We start from the raw sequence: 22500 nt of genomic DNA on the forward strand, positions 1-22500 counted from the left end.
TTATTTCCAGCTGAAGGACTGACGGATGAAAGGAGGATTCAATTCAATTAAAAATAGGGATAGTGCTGTGCATTGCTGCTTCTGAAAGTTACCTCAAGCACAAAGTCGTTTTTGATCATCCATTGATTAATAATCAATTTAAGACATAATCCTCTCTCAGCAGCTCACGTTGTGTCGCATGACGTCTGCTTGCTGTGCGTTTGAAGTTTTGCCGTTTTCTTGGTTAAAAAAAAAGAAAACACAGCAGGCCCTCGTCCCACTGGAGATGAAATATTCCTTAGTCTCAATACAAGGAAGAGAGGCAGACGTGCTGCCGAAAAAATAGGCCTCTCTTTTCTCTTTTTCAGGTACACTACTGCCACACTTCCTTTCACACGGAAGAGGGGATTTATTTCTCTCTCGCTCTCTCTCTCTCGCTCTCTCTCTCTCTCTCTCTCTCTCTCCTACCTTTTGTCTGGACTGCTAAGCTGCGGTGCGTTGGGGGTTTGATCGGCCTGCTGTGGGGTTCGCTCATCTCATCGTCTCTAAGCGCAGCAGATTAGCAGTTTGTTAGTGCCGGACCGCTGTAATTATTGTTTGCTGAAAGGCTTGGATCCACAGTGCGCATGCAAGAGATAGAGGGGGGAGGGGGGGTGGATTGAGACTGAGAGAGAAAGAGAGTTAGAGTAGGATGTATGAATATGTAGAGGGAGAGAATTGGAGATCGTGCCAGGTAGAGATTGAGAGAAGGTTTCCATACAGAGATAGAGAGAGAAAGACAGAATAGAAAGGAGGGATAGAGAAAGCGATACGTAGGGTGAGAGAGGGTAGGGTTGGAGAGGGATGGGTACGGTTTAGTTTGTTTTCTTTGCATCCTGCTAACGCTTCAGAGGGATGCTGTTCCACCTCAATGCTTCAGTACAATTAGGGGTTTTCATGGGGCTGGATCAGATCGGAACCACAGCCAAGTAATCCCTGCCCATTATTCTGGGCCTGATCTGTTTGTCGTAATCCACCAGCCTGGATTACACTCAATTAAACACATCGCAATCTCTCATGTGATCTAAAGCCCCCAGTATGCGTCTGAATAGTGCATAGAGAGATGGGCTTTTTTCCCTCTCTGTGTTCCCCAGTGACCTGTCAACCCATTGGCTTCAGGTGAATGCAGATTGTTTACTTGATGTCCTTCTATGGCTCTCTGTTTGTCTGCAGGCCCTGGAGGTCTTGGTCGGAATACAGTATCGGTCATTAATGACCTCTGGTTCAACCCTTTCTTCTTTATGGACCCTGGAGGTCTTGATTTGAAAGCTGTGTTTTCCATTAGTAACCTCTAGTGTCACACTCATTTGTGATGGCGCGTTCTGAAACGAACCATTTGCTGTTTCGGAGATGCCACTGTCTGCCTGCCAATACAATTGTTGCATTATCAACATTGTGTGTTTTTTTTAGTACCCAAACAATGCCGTTCAAGTTAAAGAAAAAATAAAGTTTCTCTTCTCACTGATTGTGTCGATATTCATCCTCACATTGAGATTGCTTCACACTAAACTTTTTATTTCATGCTTAAAGAGTTGAGAAGTCAAGGGCTTCCCAAAGCCAGATTGAAGCACTAATCAGTTTGCACACACACAAGCATGGAGAGGCTTATCCCTTTGTCAGGCTGCATGCTAACACGCTGAAACACACTCACACACACGCACATGCACACACACCCACACATGCACACTCACACACACAAAGAGAGAGGCTGTAAAAAAGCGCTGTATGATTGGTTTAACATTCATGGTACTTTGCGGGAATCTGGCAGTAATTGTATGATCTCTACGGTGAATGAATTCATGCTGTTTCGCCCATACTTAAACACACACACACACACACACACACACACATACACACTACACATACACAGCCGGCTGCATAAATGGCTTGCCACCGCTTCACATATGCATTAGCTGTCGGCAGGCACGGTTCTAATTATGTTTTGTGTGCAAGGGTTTTTTTTTATTTATTTTTTTAGAGATTTAAATCGTTGGAGTGTGCCACCGTTTCCATCCGAGAGGAAGCAAACAGTCCACCACCCACACCCACCCCCTACAACCTCATACCCCAGGCTTCCCCTAGCAACTATCACCACCATCTTGGAATTGTCATGGAATGGTGAAATCCCATTTTCCAGGGCCTTGACATCCAAAGTCAAGAGTGTAATTTTAGTCGTACACAGGAAAATCACGTGAAAAATGTGTGTGCATCATTGCTTAGGGGTATTTTAATCAGTTTGCATTATCCATCCGCTTACTCAGTATGACCAATAGAGAAAAATACTGCAAACTCTCACCAGTTTATTGTTGCTAAGCGATAGTGATGTTGGTTGTTGTGTGTGGCATAGAGTTCATTTTTTGGTCATCCATAGCCCACAGTTGCTAAAACAAATGCCATGGATAACTCTGTGTGTGTGTGTGTGTGTGTGTGTGTGTGTGTGTGTGTGTGTGTGTGTGTGCGTGTGCGTGTGCGTGTGCGTGTGCGTGTGCGTGCGTGCGTGCGTGCGTGCGTGCGTGCGTGCGCTGCGCGCGTGCACGTGTGGTAGGTTGTGTGCGACGCGCTGTGCGTGTGTGTGTGTGTGTGTGTGTGTACTGAGCCAGAGAGACTAGATCACACACCTCATATCAGTTCCACTACATTAGTGTTGAGTCAGTGCAGGTTGCCATGGTTTCCTGTGGCTCCTGACCTTTCACCCCCAGTTGCACATCAGTCTGCATGCCCTGTCACGGACGGCTCCCTGCGCACAAACACCTCCAGGTGCATTATGGGATCCTTACAAAGGGTGCGACCTCTGCATTAGCTAGGAGACTATAGAGGTTAATGGTTGCACAGAAGGAGAACAGAAGGCATCACATTCTTTGAAGAGATCTCTCTGTCTTCCTCTCTGTCTTCCACACATCATTAATAACAATTGTCTGAGGGTTTGCACCTTCACTCTATGGGTTTACAATGATTGGGATTCTTCATTGAATTCCTATTGTGATCCTATTTTGTTCCTAAATCATTGCATACAAATGCAGACATACACAGTATAGCCAGCAGCGTCACAAATATTCCTATTTCTCTCCAGATTTGGATGGCTTGACACGTTATGCCAAGCCTTGACCTGCAGAGACCTACTCCCAAAGTTTTTGTGCCGTAGTCCAGGCATACATAAGGAAAATATTATTTATTAGTCATTTGTACACAATGCAGAGATATATTTAAGCAAAAACACATGGAAAAGCAGAAGAAAATGATATTCTTACATCATAATCAAAAATAAAATGTAATAAACACATAGCATGTTTTAAAAAAAGCGTACCTTTCATTAAGCAATGAGTGAAATGATTGCCTTGCGAGCAAATCGTACCTGTGCGGTGCTGACCTGCGTGAGAACTTTAAATTGGATTTGTGTATGGTGTGATGAGTGAGTAGGCGTACACAGCCATCCTTTCCGATTATAACAGTAATTAGACCACCGTCTTCTCTCTTGTAAATAAACCAATAAACGCATCATTAACCCGCAAGTTTCAACTCCCAAGAGTCACATATTTGTTGTTGCTGCTACTGTTGCTTTACTTTTTTTTTCGCGCTACAGAACATCCTTGAGTTTGTGATTTAAAAAAGAGAATAAATACATCAGAATAAAAGAAAGTATTCTAATTATTTAGTATTTTGAACAATTATAACAGATGTTGTGGTATCAGTGCCAGCTTTGGCAGACGGCAGAAATGCCAGTGGAAAAGAAAGAAGCAGACTTTAGAGATAGTAGGCTCTTCAAAAAGATTTGGGGCCAAGGTTACATTCTCTGAAGAAAAGCAGAATGTCTATGTTGTTCAGAATACTGTGTGACTAACTCTCTCTCTCTCTCTCTCTCTCTCTCTCTCTCTCTCTCTCTCTCTCTCTCTCTCTCTCTCTCTCTCTCTCTCTCTCTCTCTCTCTCTCTCTCTCTCTCTCTCTCTCTCTCTCTCTCTCTCTCTCTAGATGGGTGAAAGACAGCATGTGCTCGTCACAGAGGAGTCTTTTGATGCTCAGTACTATGTAGCACACAACAAGTTCTATGAGCAGGTAAGAATCCTTTCAACACACATACACACACACACACACACACACACACACACACACACACACACACACACCATATAAACACAGGTAAAAACATGCCCTTGGGCCCCATACAGTCACGTTCCTCGCTGTCAAAGCAGCCACTACTCCCACTGCTTCAAAGCCAGACATCAAATAACAGAAATTACTAGTAACGATCCCAAACACATTTGAAGACATTCCCTCCTGACTTTGGTACAGCAGTAATTCCATCAAAGTGTACATACGTATGTCCAGGTGTGTATGTACCTGTATGTCCAATTGTGTATGTACCCGTGTGTGTATGGGGAAGGTGAGATGAGACCAATCATTTACGAGACACCTCTTCCAGACAGTGTTTGTGCGTGTGTTTGTCTGTTTTTCTGTCTGTCTGTCTGTCTGTCTGTCTGTCTGTCTATCTGAGATCCGGGGCCATTGCCATTCATATATGATATTTCTTCCCTTTTTTTTGTGTGCGCTCGCTGTCTTCCGACGTCCTGACAGCGAATCCTTCTTCCTCATTTTCTTATGTGTTCTCCTCATCCTTCCTCCTCTGCTGCCATGGTGATGTGTCCACTTGTAGTGGCATGTCTGTCTAGTAGGCCACCATGAGTCACTGTCATACCCCGTGTGTAAGTGTGTGCACGTTTGTGTGTTTGAGATTATAAAAATGGCCCCAGGGCCCCCCTGCCTTTCCCCCCCCCCGTCACCAGCCGTCTGTGCGGATATGAAAGTGCCATTTTTCACGTCTGGAAAGGAACCGGAAGTGATGTCACGTCGCTGAGTCACAGCATAGTAGTCGCGGCGTGAAATCCCCCCCGTAAGAGCGGGCTTCCTCTTGACCAACGTGCCAGCTATGCGTCCCATGCCAGCCCTGGTGCCAGCTGCTGCAGATGCATCATGGTCATTATTGCTTCACTCTGCATCTGGTTCTGTGACGAGCTATGCAGTTGCTGTGGCATGAGTGCCATTGCCTCACTGTGTGTGTGTGTGTGCGTGCGTGCGTGCATGTGCGTGAGGGTCTCCAGCAGTAGAACAGCTGCTTCAAAAGGGACATCTGTGACGTTTCACATCTATGGGTTGCATGAGGTTTGTCTTACATGCAGGGAGGCCAACGGGGTGTGGGACAAAGGAGTCACTTGTCCCGGGCCCAGGGAAAGAGGGGGCCCGGAATTGGGTCCACCTTGCATTGTATGTGTTGGTTTTGGGGCCTTTTTAGATAATTTTGTTCTGGGCCCGGCCACAGTTGTCATTGGCCTGGTCGCATGAGGTTGAATGTTGGAGGAGGGACGTGTTGACATGTGAGGGAGTGCCTACCACCTCAAAGTCCCTCTCATAGGACGCATCTGTCTATTGTGTCTCCATTCTCCTTTTTGTTTTCCCTTGTTGCTTTGCCCACACCTATCTCCATTTCGCCTTTCTCCTTCTTGTGTTTCTCTCTCCATTTTCTGCTATTTATTTATAACCCTGACTCACGTTTCCATTCACATCCTGATTGTTTTTAGGGACCACCCACACATCAACCAGCGCACGCACGCGTACGCGCATACACACCACAGTATAACGCCTTGGTCTTTTACGAAAGTTGTTTCAGACACTTCCCTGTCTGTCCCTGTCTCACACCCACACACACACACACACACACACACACACACACACACACACACACACACACACACACACACACACACACACTTTGACACATACACATTTATTCAACTGTGTCTGTCAGTCTGCTTGTCTTTCTGCCTCATGGTAAGAAGCTTTTACCATGGAGACCTGTTCTTGTTATTCTTCTTATCTATACATCATTTCATATTTTGAGATCGGCTGTATTAAAGACCGTGTGATGCCCAGCATGCTGCTCTATTATGTGTGACCAGGTCACCGATTAGCCCTGCCCTGATAATGCGTGACAACTAGGCAATCCTTTTAGATCCTACCTTCTGAGGAGCCTCATGAGGAAACGGAGAGCGTGTCGGTTGACAAATAGACACAATTGCCAGGGCGACAGCACCTTAGTGAAGAGAGACCGTACATGAAAGAGCCTTCCATTCACGAATTACAAGCGGTGCACTGTCTGTCTGTCTGTCGGTCTGCCATTGAGCAAAAATGGCTTTTAGAGTTCCACTTGATTTTGTGAGTTCATACGTGTGCGCGTGGCGATCTGTATCAATTTTCGTCAGGTTGAAAAGCGGTTATTAAAGAAGTGAGGGTACGGCGCTAACCCCGTGTTTCTTTCTTTAGAAACACCCTCCCACCCTGAATGGAGAGAGGGGGACAGACGAGTTGGGAGATGGGAGGTCTGAAACATGCAGACCTAGGCTTCTTTAGTATCGTAAATAGCAGACCCGGCCTTCGGGCCCGTTATAATTGGATTTCTGTGCACTTAAAAAAAAGTAAAAGAAGCCATTTCTTCACATTTTATGAATTGGAAACTCATTACACACTAACAACACGTGAGCGTACATTCAGAGGGTGAAGAAAGAGCAGAATAATTGGGGCGAGGGAGTACTTACTGGTAGATCTGAAGATTTTCGGTTCAGGTGAGATTGCACCTAATGTGCTGTAAACCTGCCCTGATAGGGCTTTCATGTCTGGAATCGACCATAGAGACCCTGTGTGTGTGTGCCTGTGTGCGTGCCTGTATGTGTCTGTGCATCATACAGGTTGTTATAATGAGTGTGCATTACCGTAGAGCCCCCCCGCCTGTGTCTCCCGTAGCGAGGAGAGTCGGGAGTCTCTCTGATCCCACAGTGGGAGGTCTATCGCACCCTCACGATTAGGGCCCAGACCCCAGCCGTGCAGGCGTGCATCCCCCAGACCTGACGGTGACAAGGCAGCCAAATGGCGGTCCCCTATCTGAGGCTGCAAGAGGCAGTCTACACTGAGAGCTTCGTCAGGAAGCCGTTTTGCGGTTTAGTCACAGCCCACGATAGGCCCAGGCTTGGCTGCACAGAGGTGCACGCCACACTATGAATAGAATGCCTTTCATTGTCACTATTCACATGTACAATTTGCAATATCCACATTCAGAATGAGGTTGCTAGCTGAGACATTAAATGAATGTGCTGTACAACACAGGGGGTTATTTACATAAAATGTAGTATGCATAAAAATGGGGATCACACAGTATACAAGAATAGAAGAAAAAAAAACGACTGGTGCATATACAGTACAAGCAAACAAGTACGAGATAAACAGACAGACTTTATTGTTCCACCCGGGGGCAATTCGTTTTCATCACCATCACAACTTGTCACAGCTAATATGAAGACATACAGCATACAATACAGACATGGTCACATCAACACCATCAAACATTTAGATATAAAAACAAACTCTGACAGTTTCAGATGACCTAAGTGCAACATTTCCCAAACAGATATGAGGACATCGGCAGCACCATTGAATAGCAGATACATGCACATTCAGACACTGTCATACAACACATGTACACAATAAGCAACACAAGCACAACACAAATGACAGTCAGACACTATAAGCAGTACACATCCAGAAGGATCCGATGCAGGGTTAATGTGGGAGGTTGTTCAGTGCCGTGATGGCAGTGAGAGAGGTACAGGCACTTGGCTCCCTTGCCTTATCACCAGCCACTAGCTTGGGCCCGAACACCCTGCCATGGACAAGCATTAAATCTCACGTTCACGGGTCAATGACGCTATTTTAGTAGCAGACATCAGGTAGTACAGCCACAGCTAATACCCATAAATTCATTTGTAATTGGTAATCAATGTACAAGCAATGGATATGCTTCTAGGATAATCCAGTAAAAGCAAGCACAATAATGTAGTCCATACGATAGTGGCACCCTGACATGTGCTACTACAACAACCTCATTGACCCTCACCTCAATCTGGGCAACTTGCCCATTCTCAGTTCCTCTTTGACTGCAAAAGGGCACACTTGAAACTGAATACTCTGTAATAGGAAAACAACGCTTTTTCACTGCATTTAAAATGGTTCATAGCACAATATTATACAAGGCCTTTGTTTTTATATTTATTTATGGTGTATTGAGACCTAATTAAATAATGCATTACATATTTCTACATCAGACACACAGTGTTCAAAATATATTTCTGCCCCCTATCTCAATCATCTGAAATGTTTACCACTAATTCACAGACCATCTTTTTGTCAAACTTTCTGTTCATTTCTCTACTTGTCACTCTTATCCCTTTCTCATCCCCCTCTCTCACCCTTTCACTCTGTCTCAGTTCTCTCCCTCCCTCCTTCTCCTTGATGTTTTTTCTTCTCACTCTCATGATTTTCTCATCCCTCTCCCTCTCTTTCTTGTCCCAGATGCTGGAGCCCAGTCAACATATTTCTCTCTTATTTGCCACGTTTACATGAGACATTTAATTCAGAATTAACTCACTTTAATTCTGAATAAAGCTTTAATTCCGCTTTGACGGAATGTAAACGTCATGTAAACACTTCACAATTTGGAATTAAATGAAAGATCAAAGTAAACTTGATGGAACTATTTCATTCGGAATGATTAATTCGGAATTTAAAAACGCCATGTAAACGTAGCTATTGTTACATACCATATGCATAGCACAAGTTAACTAGAGACGAAGGTAACACACTCTGTTCTCTCTCTGTCTCTCTGTCTCTCTCTCTCTCTCTCTCTCTCTCTCTCTCTCTCTCTCTCTCTCTCTCTCTCTCTCTCTCTCTCTCTCTCTCTCTCCCTCCCTCCCTCCCCGCAGGTGCTGGTTCCCAAGGACCCTGGTCTGAAGGGCAAGATGGTGGAGGTGGACATCTACGAGACGGGGAAGCACTACATGAAGGGCCGGCTGGTGGAGGAGTCCCCCGTGCTCACGCCCTCCATCGCACAGCCGCTGCAGCAGGGCCAGGTGTCGGGGCTCACGCAGGTAAGATCACCTGGTGCACTCTCATATACAGGTGAACTGGCTGCACCAGGTGTGAACTCTTACATATTCACTTCAACTGGTCAAGTGTGCTCTCTCACATACATTGGTGAACTCACTCTGGGCACTCCGAGCTGGAGTAAACAATGTTTATTATATTACATTGTAAAGCGACTTGCAATTGAGGACATGTTCATAGCCAACACATCACTAGCAGATACAAAGTGCACAGGAACTATAGCAGAGTTTAAGTAGAGCGCGCGCACACACACACACACACACACACACACACACACACACACACACACACACACACACACACACACACACACACACACACACACACACATCAAGCCATAGAGTCTGGCCAGGGACTGGGGCAGCCCAAGCATTAGTGCAGTAGATAGTCCCGAAAGAGAAGAGTCTTTGCTCGCTTATTGAATGTTGAGAGAGATGTGCCTAGTCTTACTACTACCTCTTGGGTGGCTATGTGTAAGTGCTCTTATCTGTGTTGCATCTTGGGGTGAGAGATGAGAGGTAAGCTTTTGCCAGCTTGCAGTTGAAGTGTCTCACATACAGGGCCACCTACTTGCGTTTCCTGCGTGCCTGTTTAGCTTAACTAGCTGGAGTAGAATGTCCTTGAAGCAAAGTCATACACTTCATTTGTAACTGGTTTAACTTGGTGGCTGCCAACTGGACACACACACACACACACACACACACACACACACACACACACACACATACACACACACACACATACACACACACACACACACACATGCGCTCATAAAGACAGAAACACAGTTCCTCTTTACAGTCCAGTAAATAAATAAATGCTTATGAAAGCACAGCCATTCATTACCTGTGTGAGTGTGTGTACGTCTGTGTGTGTGTGTGTGTGTGTGTGTGTGTGTGTGTGTGTGTGTGTGTGTGTGTGTGTGTGTGTGTGTGTGTGTGTGTGTGTGTGTGTGTGTGTGTGTGTGTGTGTGTGTGTGTGTGTGTGTGTGTGTGTCCGTCCTCAAAGCCAGCAGCTGTGGAGGAAGTCGTAAGTGTGTGTGTGTACGGCTGGCCGGTCTCTGGTCATCAGTAGAGCAGTGGCCAGTGTGTGGTTTTACGCTTAAGCATGAGTCATTAGGCCCAGCCGTGATTAAGCCACCCTCACTTCATTCCACTTACCGCCGCAGCCACAGTTTTCTTAACCGCCAACACTAAACCCGCATCGGTGACTAGTCAATGTGTGTAAAAGGGTTTTTTTTGTGCAGCTGTGCTGTTCTGACATTTAGTAGTGAAAAGCCTAAGACGCACTAGAATGTACTGTAAACAGTATCGTCATATACTTCAACACTTCATATATTGAATATATTGAATTAAATGGATTGATTATTTTTTGTATGTTGTTGTTTATTGGTTGAGATGTTTCTGCGTAAAGCATTTTCAGTGGTGTTTCAAACAACTTAAGCTTTTTTCTGTCTTTATCACAGTATTATAATTTAATTTATCACTGTGCTGGCGGAGAGTAGGATAGACTGGCTTTGAAGTTACATAAGTGATCTAAAGAAACATATCTGAAGATATGTTGTATAACCAGAAATATGCTGTTTGTAGATGCGGATGTTGTTTTCGTGGAAAAGATGGCCTGCTGCTATCTGTCTCTCTGAGGGTGGTTGACATAGTGACTTAAGATGTGTAACAAAATCGTCTCGTCGTCTCAATCTCTCACATTCTCTCTCTGTCTCTTTTCTCCATCTCTTTCTCGTGAACTAGTGTTAGTGAATTTTCAACTGTGCTGTTGAAGAACTGAAGAAGCTTTACACACACACACACACACACACACACACACACACACACACACACACACAGACACACACAAAGAAACGGAGATAAAAAGATACAGACCCATATGTACGCACAAATGCATACTCGGACACCACATACACACACTGTCCAGCAGCAGCAGCAGCAGCAGCAGCAGTCACCCTGTATGAGAGCAGCAAGGGTGTTTTTATCCGAGGCAGTCAGGAGCCAGTGTGTCTGTAGGTTATTATGTCTCCGGGTGGCTTGTGTAAATGTTTCTGTGAGCAATATTCTGTCTCTGCCAGACTCGTGTGTGTGTGTGTGTGTGTGTGTGCGTGTGCGTGTGCGTGTGCGCGTGCGCGTGCGTGTGCGTGTGCGTGTGCGTGTGTGTGTGTGTGTGTGTGTGTGTGTGTGTGTGTGTGTGTGTGTGTGTGTGTGTGTGTGTGTGTGTGTGTGTGTGTGTGTCCGCTGCTACTTCTGCCAGACTCCCGTGTCATCCAAGGCCAAACAGCAAAGCGTTTCCAAACCCAAACTCACACATTTGTCCTCTTGCCATGGCAACGGAGAGAGGAGAGGGTCTGCTTATTGCTTTAGCAGCAGGAGGATGCAGGAGGGACATGTACAAATGCATACACACTTTTATGAAACCTATACACACATCAACACACACACACATAAATTCAAATTCTCTATCACAGTTATTCAGACATGCACACACACTCCACATACCATCAGACCTTTAACAAACATACACAGCCACACACACACACACACACACACACACACACACACACACACACACACACACACACACACACACACACACACACACAGCTTTACTTTTACCAACAACATCAAAACAACCAAGGGTAAAAGCAAAATTGTAACCAGACCAAAACCAACCCTAACCGGTCACTGTGCGTTGTTGAGCAGAAGTTAACATGCAAAAGCATGGTGCGCGCACACACGTTAAGATGGTTGAAATTGACGCATTTATACACATTCTCACGACACTAGCCAGCACACACAAATCAGAAGAGACTAGTGTAAATTGGCAAGGTTTTTATTAACCTTATTTTACCTGCATTCCAAAGAGGTATTTGTTGGCCTTCTCTGAACATCAGGTTTAGCCTGTGAGACACAAACAGGACTTTAAGGACTGATACTCATGTTAGACCTCCCTACTTGATCTCATGCCCGCAGAGTACATAAGACTACTCCACATGTCTAGTGTCTGTGTGTTTCTGTGTGCCTGTGTTTCTGTGTGTCTTTGTCTCTGTGTCTGTGTGTGCATGTGTCCATGTGTGTGCAAACCTTCATGCGCGTGTGTCTTGAGTGAGTGTGTGAAGTTACTCTGGAACGGTCACATTGAGCCAACGCTGTTGGCCCTGCACTCTCTCATTAGACGCTGAGCTACTTAAGTGTGCGTGGGTGCGTGCGTGCATGCATGTCCTCTCCTTCCTGGTAGCACTACTTAGGCATGCTGAAGTGTGTGTGCGCGTGCGGGTGTGTGTGTGTGTGTGTGTGTGTGTGTGTGTATGTGTGCCTACGTGCGTGTCCTCTCATCGACGTCAGTGGCGGCAGCTACTTAAGTGGCCCAAAGGAGCGGCGGAATGCTAACGCGTTAGCCGCCCCGATGGCTTCCACTTAAGAACCATTTCCGGCCCATTACCCCATTCCAGAATTAAAACCCCAACCCCAAGAACCCCACACTACTACCACTAGAGCACCATACCCTCCACCCCAACACCTCCGTCAGCCCACACCACTGTCTACCCACAACACCACCCACCCTCATCAAGAGGAGTAATTATTAGGAGATGTAGAGGTCAAAACAATCATTTCCCTCAAGAAGGGAGAGATTAAAAAAAAAAAAAAAAATCACACAGCCATTGATGTTGGTTGGAGGAGCATAAGGGTGAGAAGGGTGTGTGTGTCTGTCTGTGTGCGTGTGTCTGCGTCTGGCTGTGTCTGTCTGTCTGTCTGTCTGTCTGTCTGTCTGTCTGTCTGTCTGTCTGTCTGTCTGTCTGTCTGTCTGTCTTTCTGTGTGTATGTTGGTATTGTTGGTATGAGAGCCCTAATGAAGAGAAGAGGTCAGACTAGTGCTAATCGTGTGCAGACTCATTCTCTCTTCATTCCCCTGACCACCAGATTCACACACACACACACACACACACACACACACACACACACACACACACACACACACACACACACACACACACACACACACACACACACACACACACACACACACACTGACCGTGGAAGTCTGCTGGTACTCAGAGACGGGCTCTGAAGGGTGATGTCATCGGCAAGGTGTTGCCACTGCAATCTCTGCTTGTCATCTGTGTGTGTGTGTCTCCGTGTGCATGTGTGTGTGTATCAGTGCCGAGAAGCGATGATGTGTGAAATTAAAATGTGTATGCGCTCCTCTCTCTCTCTCTCTCTCCCTCTCTCTCCCTCTCCCTCTCTCCATCTCTACTCCTGTTGGTGCCTCAGTAGAGTGAGGCAGTAGCCAGTGCAAGAGTAGCTGTCATTAGCATACGCAAAAGCGGTAATGACTGATTAGCCAGACAGGCACATGCACTGGCCAAACTAGTCAGCTGTGGACCACACACTCCACACTCATTCCCATGTCTCATTGGCCAGGTCATTCTCTCTCTACCTCTTCCTCTCTCTACCTCTTCCTCTCTCTACCTCTTCCTCTCTACCGCTTTTTGCCTATTTCTCTCTGAAGACTATCAGCCCCCTCAGACATTTTCTCCCGAGTCACCCCCTGCACCCCACCCCCCACCTCTCTCTCTCTCTCTCTCTCTCTCTCTCTCACTCTCACTCTCACTCTCACACACACACACACACACACACACACACACACACACACACACACACACACACACACACACACACACACACACACACACACACACACACACACACACACACACACACACACACACACACTTCCACTATCTCATATTTTCTCTCTCTCATTCTCTTTGCCTGTCTTTCTTCACATTTTAGTTTTCTCTCTCTATCTGTCTTTCTCTCTCAAGGCCCCGTCGGACCCCTTCATTTACACTCCTTCTTCCTCTCTTCTTCCCTCCACGTCTCCTCTCCTCCACTCCTTCCCCTTCCCATCTCCCTATAGGGACTGGAGACAGCTTGAAGTATTCTAGGCTTATTCACACAAGGTCAATGCACGGCCAACTCGTTTGAAACTGTTTGCCAAAAACTGACCCCTTTTCCAAAGTATGTTGCCTTTATTATTATTATATGTGCGCAGCTGTGGGGAGATGTTCTTGGAGATCAAGAGGGCTACCGGTATAAGCCATGCATTTTTATATATACACTTTTATTTATTTATGTCTTTGTGCCTCAATAATTTATGGAAAGAGGAATTCGTCACCCAGGGGGTGTCCAGTAGCAGATAGCAGGGTTTTTTTTCTTCTTCACTCTGGGACTGGAACCCTTGACCTTGAGTCTGACCTTGGAGGTCAGTGTGTGTTGAGCAAATTGAGCTATGACTGAGGAAGAAGGAGAGAGAATCCCTCGGTGTATCTCTCTCAGTGCCGTAAAAACTCTGGAATATGGGAGACAGGTAGTGTGCGTGTGCGTGTGCGTGTGCGTGTGCGTGTGCGTGTGTGTGTGTGTGTGTGTGCGTGTGTGAACTACTGTACGTGTGACTCAGGAGTGATTGCTTTAACAGGCCAAACTGCTGAGCTGACCACTTGGGCATTGGCCGCCTTCTGTGGAAGTTTTAGGTTTTTTCCATTCTTCCTTCCGCCCCTCAGCCCCCCGCCATGGCTCTCCTGTGAGTTATGGGTAGCTTTTGTTTCCCCAGCCAGTCCAAAACTCTCTTTTTCCCAACATCAGCAGCGTCTTCTTCGACCCCCTCCCTTCTCCTTCCTTACAGTGGCTAAGATTTACTAACATCAGATGTTCTCTCTCAGGTTCACAGCTGCCTGCTGCTCAGGTCTCCTTTCTCCAGGGATGGCCTGATATCAAGAATCAGCCCGGGCATTTTTGTTTTTGCATAGACCAGCCCTTCACCCCCTGCCACACTAGAAAATGATACTAATATGATATTATTAGAGGTTAAGCCCAGATAAATGGCCTTTGATTTCAAGTCATGATGCAAAGGTCCCCTTTGACGTGGAAGTACCTTAGGGTCATACAAATAAATGTATCTTAAGACACTTTTTTTTTTTTGATTTTTCAAAATGACCGCCAATGCATCGAACATTTTCTATACGGTCTATAATACGGTCGACACACCGGGAAAGAGGCCTACATGCCATTTGACCAGTCCAGCTCTGTCTTTTCCTCTCTGGGTCTTTGCTGGAAACACCCACAAGCACATATCATCGAGACAGCTGCTGTGATATCCTAAGCCAAGTTTTACAGCAGCTACAGAAGACTCTTACAGAAGAACTATTGTACAGTGACCTCAGACCCACTTCTCTTCTGCAGGAAGTTTGTCTGTGGCGAAGGGTTGACAGTAAAAGGTTCAGTTTGTGTTGGGGATTTTGAATGGTTTTAGCCCAAGGTGTTGAATGTTGGGTGGTGTGTGTGTGTGCACGTGCGTCTGTGTCTGTGTGCATGCGTGTGTGTGTATGTGCGTGCGTGTGTGTAGAGTGTGTTTTTTCGTGTCGTTTCATACCAGAGTGGTAGGTGTCTCTCGAGGCGTCTCGTTTCGCATGTTAGGACTTTGAAAATTCCTTCAATGCAGTCTGACCTTCTGTGCTTTTACCGGTACTGTACATGCCGAAGAAGTATGTGCTGCTTCAAAAACACCAACACCTTGAGGTTTTTTTTTTCCTTGCTTGCACGTGTGTGAACATACTGTACACTACACAGACCAAGACACACATACGCACAGAGAGAGACAGAGGGAGAGAGAGAGTGACCCACACACATGCACAGAGCATTACATAGGCACACACAGCAATGCAAGTCATTTTGTATAGCACATTTCATACACAGATGCAGTTTAATGTGCTTCACAACAAAAGAAATTAAAAAGAAGTAAAGAAAACAAGAAAGAAACATTAAATAATTAAAGTCAAAGAAAATTAAAACATTAAATGAGAAATGGGGAGAGAGAGAGACGGGGAAGGACTGGAAAATGACCCGGACCGCAATCGAACCCAGGTGGCCGGCGTAGTAACCCAGTGCCCTACCGTTAGGCCACGACAGGGCCAAGTTTATGAATGGTTTTAGGTAAAATAAAGACTTAGTAATGGCTTTCAGGCGTTTTTCACCAGCGCAAACTTAAACACATACTGTATCGCCCCATATCACGTTGTAAACACTATATGCACTCTCTCCCTCCAAGTCTCTCTGATCAAGTCTGTCTATGGAGATACACATAGATGTGTGTGCTCATTACCACCTCAACAGTTGCCTCTTGTCATTGGCAACAGCCATATTGTGTGTGCGCATCTGTGGCATCTGTGTGTAGATAGCTTGCCGCGTCTTGGTCCCAGCAGGTGTTTAGCAGTTTCTGATTGGCTCCTGATATAGCTCGCCCTCTGACCCCCTGGGGCTCATGTGATTGACAGGTGTGGGGTCAAAAGCCATGGTTGCCTCTTCACGGGTCCCCATGTAAAAGGTTGATCTCCACGAGACAAGAAGGCTAGGTGTGAGAAGAGTGAGGAATAGTGTGCATATCCACACCTATGAGGTGCGGCGTGCTGAAGAGGAGTGCAGGACCCGAAGTGCCTTCACCTTAACATGTTTTCATCGCCCACGGGTCCTCCTGAGGCCAAACATACATGTCTCTGTACTTACCTGTGTCTCTTTCACTCTCTCAAAGCATACACACACACACACACACACACACACACACACACACACACACACACACACACATTTTTAGTCATACACAGTGAAAGGTACAGCATGTGTTGCATATACACATCTAAATCTTCCATTGTGCTGTCTATGCATAGGTGTGTTTGTTTGTTCTCAGCCTGTGTGGAAAGTCTTTGCAAAGAGCTGAGCTCTGCTGACCTCAAATTTTAAGACCATACATCCTGAAGTAGTGTCCTTGTAAAAACTGTGTGTGTACATGTGTGTGCATCTTTTTTGACATTTACATGCGTGTTTGACAGCTTTTTAAATCCTTTCCCTCACATCTGCCACAGGATACATTCTTAGTGCATTTTGTGCTTGTGTACGCGTGCATGCATGTGCATGTGTGCCTTTCCTAGCTTTTTCCCCTTTTTTACTTTGTGTGTGTTATTCACTACTGTTTGCATCTTTGTTGTTTGTTTGTTTGTTTATTTGTTTGTTTGTTTGTTTGTGTGTTCTGTAGTATTGCAGTCTCTTTAGATGCTAACAAGGTGGTAATTGGTAGGTTCGTTTGCTATTAATTGTCCTTTCCCAGTGGCTCCCCACATTTGTTTTTAGTGACAAAGGAATCAGTCCTCTGTAATTAAGCCAAATCAAATCAATAAATCAAGACGTGTTTTCTTTTTTTTTGTTCTTAATACTGTTTTAAGTTGGTTAACAAATTTGCACATATGCTATTGTTTCTGATGTCTAACTGGCTGTGTGTGTGTTACCGCATTGACTTTTTCACGACGAATACATTAAAACTGTTGAAGACTTAGTTTTTCTTCTGCGTTGACTTGAAGATAAGGTATGGAGTTAACATATGCTCAGGCACATGTGCCTGCATCTCTTTTTTGTCTTACATTTCTAAGGATTTGTCTTGAGATCATCAGTGACCCCAATCATGTATTACGAGAACCCCAGAGATCTGTCTACTTTATTGTGTATGAGATTGAAAGCCTCTGTACAACTCCAATTAATTAGAAATAAGCTCTGCTGTAATGCGTTTTATTAATGTAAAATTCATCAGCTGCATTGCAGGCTGCTCGGCTGATCTTCCTCTTCCTCTTCAGATGGCTATATTTCCTCAGTGTGTGTTTCATCTTAACAGGGAGAGGGTAATTCTTCACCTCTCAAGGGAACACACACACACACCTTAATATGAGAAGGGGGAAGAACTATTAACAAGTTTAACAAGCCCTTTGCTTTTCCTCTCATTCCATACACACATGTACCCACTTAGACATGATATAAGGGGAGTGGGGGAAAATTATATTACCTTGTTTAACGAAGGTCTCTTTTTCGTTTCTTTTCTCCATTTCACTGTCTTTTCGGTCTCTCCACTGTCTCTTTGGTCTCTCTCTCTCTCCCTCCCTCTCTCTCTCTCTCTCTCTCTCTCTCTCTCTCTCTCTCTCTCTCTCTCTCTCTCTCTCTCTCTCTCTCTCTCTCTCTCTCTCTCTCCCCTTCTCTCCCCATACGCGAACACAGACATGCATAGAGTGGTTTGCACCTATAAGTTCTTCATATCACAGTGTAATGGGCTGCAGGGTTCTCTAGGCCATGATAGCTGGCTGTCTTCTTTCCCCGCCCTCTAGCCATGAGGAAGAAGATGGTGCTGGTGATGGGGAGTAGGATGGATTACCTTTGCCACACACACACACGCACACACACACACACACACACACACACACACACGCGCACACACACGCACGCACACACGCACACACAAACGCACACAGAGTCATAGTTGCGCACACGTGCACTCCACTGCACCAGCCCCTGTAATCTCCTGCTGCTGCAAATAGAGAGCATGTTTATGAATTAATGTGCTGGGATGGGAAAGCTGCACTCGCGGCACTAAGGGACCAAGGCACCTGATATTGCAGCCAGAAATGAGACTCTCCTCTCCTCTCCTCCCCACTCCTCTCCTGTCCTATCATCTCCTATCCTCTCCTCTCCTCTCCTCCCCACTCCTCTCCTGTCCTATCATCTCCTCTCCTCTCCTCTTCTCTGCTCTTCTTTTCTCTCCTTTCCTCTCCTGTCTTCTCTTCTCCTTTTTTCTTCTTTCCTCTTCTTCTCTTTTCTTCTCACCTTTATTTTCTCTTCTCTCCTTTCCTCCTCTCTTCTCTCCTTTCCTCTACTCACTTCTCTTTTCTATCCTCTCCTCTCCTCTTCCCTTCCCTCTCCCCTCTACACTGCCCTTACTCTTTCATCATCTCTTCTCCACTCATCTTCTCTCTGCGTCCTTTCCTCTTCCCTCTGTATTTTCTCTCTTTGCATACTCTGCACTTCCCATTTGCTTTCCTCTCCTCATCTCTCTGTGAATCCTCTTCTTTTCTCCATGCGTGTTTTCAGATGCTCCCTTCCTCTACCCACCTCCTTGCCATTCTTCTTTCTTGCTCAAGTCCTATCTTCTTTCCCTCTGTGCCTCACTCTGCCTGGTGTGTGTGGTGATCAGCAGGGGTCCCCAGGGCGTCCAGAGGACCATAACGTTCCCCATGAGATGAAGGGCAGACAGGCAAGCAGACACAGCCTAGCAGAGCGCTGCCTTTGGGGCCAGAACAGACCTGGATAAGGCAGCAAGCAGACACAGCCTAGCAGAGTGCTGCCTTTGGGGCAAGAACAGACCTGGATAAGGCAGCAAGCAGACAGGAATCTGTCCTGAGGCGTGTGTGCGTGCGTGTGTGCGAGCGTGCGTGCGTGCGTGGTGACATCAGGGAGTTACAGTAACACAATATTGGGCTGAAGTTCAATAGCTAGATCCTTAGCACCTGGATTTAAAGACACCTGGCTCATGGCTTTGATGCTGCTAAACACGCGCCATCTTTTATAACATATGTACTTGTCTTATCTTACATACCCCTGAGATCAGTGTCCTCGTTATGGCTTCTCATAATGTACCTGTGTATGTGGCTTTATTGCTGACCTGTAGTAACAATCAGTGCCAACAGTCAGTAGTAACAGTCAGATTTTTTATACGTTGTCAGGAGAGTTTGAGGTCTTGTTTGATTCTAACTGACAAGCAAGTAATTAACTACCTTAGAAGAAAAAAGCGGTAACGGAGATGAAGAAAAACATTTTATTTCCCTTGAGCACCTGGTGAGGGTGAAATAACACAACACTGTTTACTCATAGGTCTCATGGAGATCCTTTTCTTATTCTTGCATTTTATTATTACCATTATAGCCATTTTTATTGAAGCTTCCAGGCAAAGTCACAAGGCGTGTTTACAGTTTGTGGGGAGATGTGGAATGCGGGGGAGGTCAGGGCTCCATAGAGACACAGTGGAGGGAGATAAAGTGTGGGGAATGCAGAGGGGAGTCTGTAATGGACTAGAGAGGGACTCTGGCTATGAAAGACTATGAAAGACTCAGACACATGAATGGATGCAGATGCACAAATGGCTGGCCTTGGATTGGGGCCTCTCCTCGTACAGAGTGCGTGTGTGCGTGCGCGCGCGTCTGTCTGTCTGAGGTCATGTCTTTTGTATCCTTCTTTTTCATTTCCTTTCCTTCTCCTTTTTTGCCTTTCTCTCAATTACAATGCTAAGTAAGGATGCTGTGTAAGAAGATATTTTTTTCTTGGTCCTTATTTAGAGCAGAGAAACCTTTCCCCGGCTAATCAGAATTTCTGTGTGACGGTGTGCGGTGGTAGCTGTTTGCTTTTGGAAATTGGCTGCATTTATGAGTAAATAAAGCTGCTGTTCTGCAAAACACACACTGCACGTGCTCTCACACAGGTGCTGCGAGGTAAACGAAGCCTCACACATGAAAGCCTGAGTCTTGTTTATTCCTCTACTATGGCCACTCAGCTCTGACTCGAGTCTCACAGTGTGGCCAAGACAGACAGCAGAGCAAAGGATCACACGCCGTGTGTGTGTGTCTGTGTCTCTGTGTGTGTGTGTGTGTGTGTGTGTGTGTGTGTGTGTGTGTGTGTGTATACATATCCGCAAGAGTGTATTGTGTTGTGAAAATATTGCTCCGCACGCCTAAGGTTGGTGCAGTAATACATGGCTGTTGGTGTGTGTGTGTGTGTGTGCGTACAGGCATGTGTGTGTCTGTGAAGGTGTGTGAGTGTGTGTGTACGCTCACACTTGTGCTGATGCTCCCTGTGATAGTGCTAGTCTACCTGTTTCCCCAGGAGAGCTGAACAGCGGGGCAGGCTGTGCTGTCACCCTCTCCCGGGGATTAGCAGCCCACAGAGGCAGCCCAGGTGGTCCTGATCCAGTGCTGCACTGCCGTGCACTTCACTGTGTGGGGGGCTTGTATGTGTGTGTGTGTGTCTGTCTGTGTTTTGTGTGCTCATTCTTCCTCCTGAGACTTGATGCAGGACTCTGTGGTAGGGCTCACAGTCATACTGCACACATTGAGAGAGAGAGAGAGAGAGAGAGAGAGAGAGAGAGAGAGAGAGAGAGAGAGAGAGAGAGAGAGAGAGAGAGAGAGAGATGGAATTCAGAGTTGTGACAACCGGCGTACAGGAAGTTGGTTGGTGTCTTGATACACATAGATTCAAATGATTCTTGCCAGCGGCTTTCTTTTCGCTAGAGACCAACTCAGAATCAGCACATAGCAAGCAAAGTTGACGTAAAAAAAATAATTATAATTTACCTTTACTTTACTCTTTGTGTTTGACTCTCACTTCCTTTAACTATTTAGGAACTATGGCTCCAAAGGCTCCATGAACTGCCATCTTTGTGTAAAAATGGAACACGGAGGTCTACGGCACTCTTACTTCCATGGCCCTGAGTAGAGGTTGAGATACTGAGGGATATACAGTGAGACTCGAGGATGAAATCTAAAAGAAAGTATGTGGAGAGTGGAGACCAACCAAAAGGCAGAGTCTTACCTGGAGGAATAAAGGAAGGGTGATAAAGAGCGGTGAAAAGTCAGAGGAGCGAATGGGGGGTTGACGACAACAGTGTCTGCATCAAGTAAAGTTTATTTATATAGCCCATTTCATACACAGTAAGACAATGTCCTGGGGCATATCAGCTTAAGCGAGATCTGGAATCACTTGAAGCAAGGAAGTGTTACAAGCATGCTTAATTATGATCAGTGATGTTGTAGATGTCTTTTATTACTCCAACTTGTATGTATTATCATTGCTATGTAATTGTCAGTTTGATTGTAGGAGGTGAGCCTAAATGTAAATAAAGGACTTTTTTAAATCCCCCTTTGCCTAATGGCTGTAGGCTGTGGACAACAATAGACTGTTAGATATTTGTCTTTTGGAGGTAGACACCTATGTCAGTAGACGGCTTTGGAAGGAAGTATTTTATTAGCAATTCCACCACCACTCCCATATCTTACTGCCCACACACACGCACGCACGCACGCACGCACGCACGCACGCACACACACACACACACACACACACACACACACACAGTGACCTGAGAGGTCAGACACCTCTTAGATATTCCTCCTCAAAGACAGATCCCATCGTGTGTGTGTGTGTGTGTGTGTGTGTGTGTGTGTGTGTGTGTGTGTGTGTGTGTGTGTGTGTGTGTGTGTGTGTGTGTGTGTGTGTGTGTGTGTGTGTGTGTGTGTGTGTGTGTGTGTGTGTGTGTGTGTGTGTGGAGAGGCCTCCTGGGGCTGTTCTCTTGCCGTCCTTGGACAGTGATGCCACATCTCTCATCTTCACACACCCCTGAGGAGATTCCATCTGTCACTCAACACACACACACACACACACACAGACGCTGCGTTCTCTCCAATGAGTGCTCTTCAAACAACATCAGCTCTTTTTTCCTGTCCTCTTGTCTCGTCTTCGCTACCTCTCTCTCCTGGCAGACTCCCTTCTGTGTGCGTGCGTGCGCGTGCGTGTGCATATGTTTGTGTGTGCGTTTGCCCCCTTCTTTCAGATGATTGACTCCTCCGTGTGT

The 22500-nt window shown here is 45.9% G+C and overlaps 1 protein-coding gene across 1 annotated transcript in view; it reads left to right on the top strand.

The window, feature by feature from the left end:
* Positions 1 to 22500, top strand: part of cdkal1 (CDK5 regulatory subunit associated protein 1-like 1) — a 366482-nt gene that overhangs the window by 338096 nt on the left and 5886 nt on the right. Inside the window, exons 13-14 of the mRNA XM_063199729.1 lie at positions 3985 to 4068; positions 8820 to 8984. Coding sequence (XP_063055799.1) covers positions 3985 to 4068; positions 8820 to 8984 — 249 coding nt within the window. The remainder of the gene's footprint in view (positions 1 to 3984; positions 4069 to 8819; positions 8985 to 22500) is intronic.

The sequence above is a fragment of the Engraulis encrasicolus genome, chromosome 5 (genome assembly GCF_034702125.1).
Source record: "Engraulis encrasicolus isolate BLACKSEA-1 chromosome 5, IST_EnEncr_1.0, whole genome shotgun sequence".
NCBI classification, from domain to species: Eukaryota; Metazoa; Chordata; class Actinopteri; order Clupeiformes; family Engraulidae; genus Engraulis; species Engraulis encrasicolus.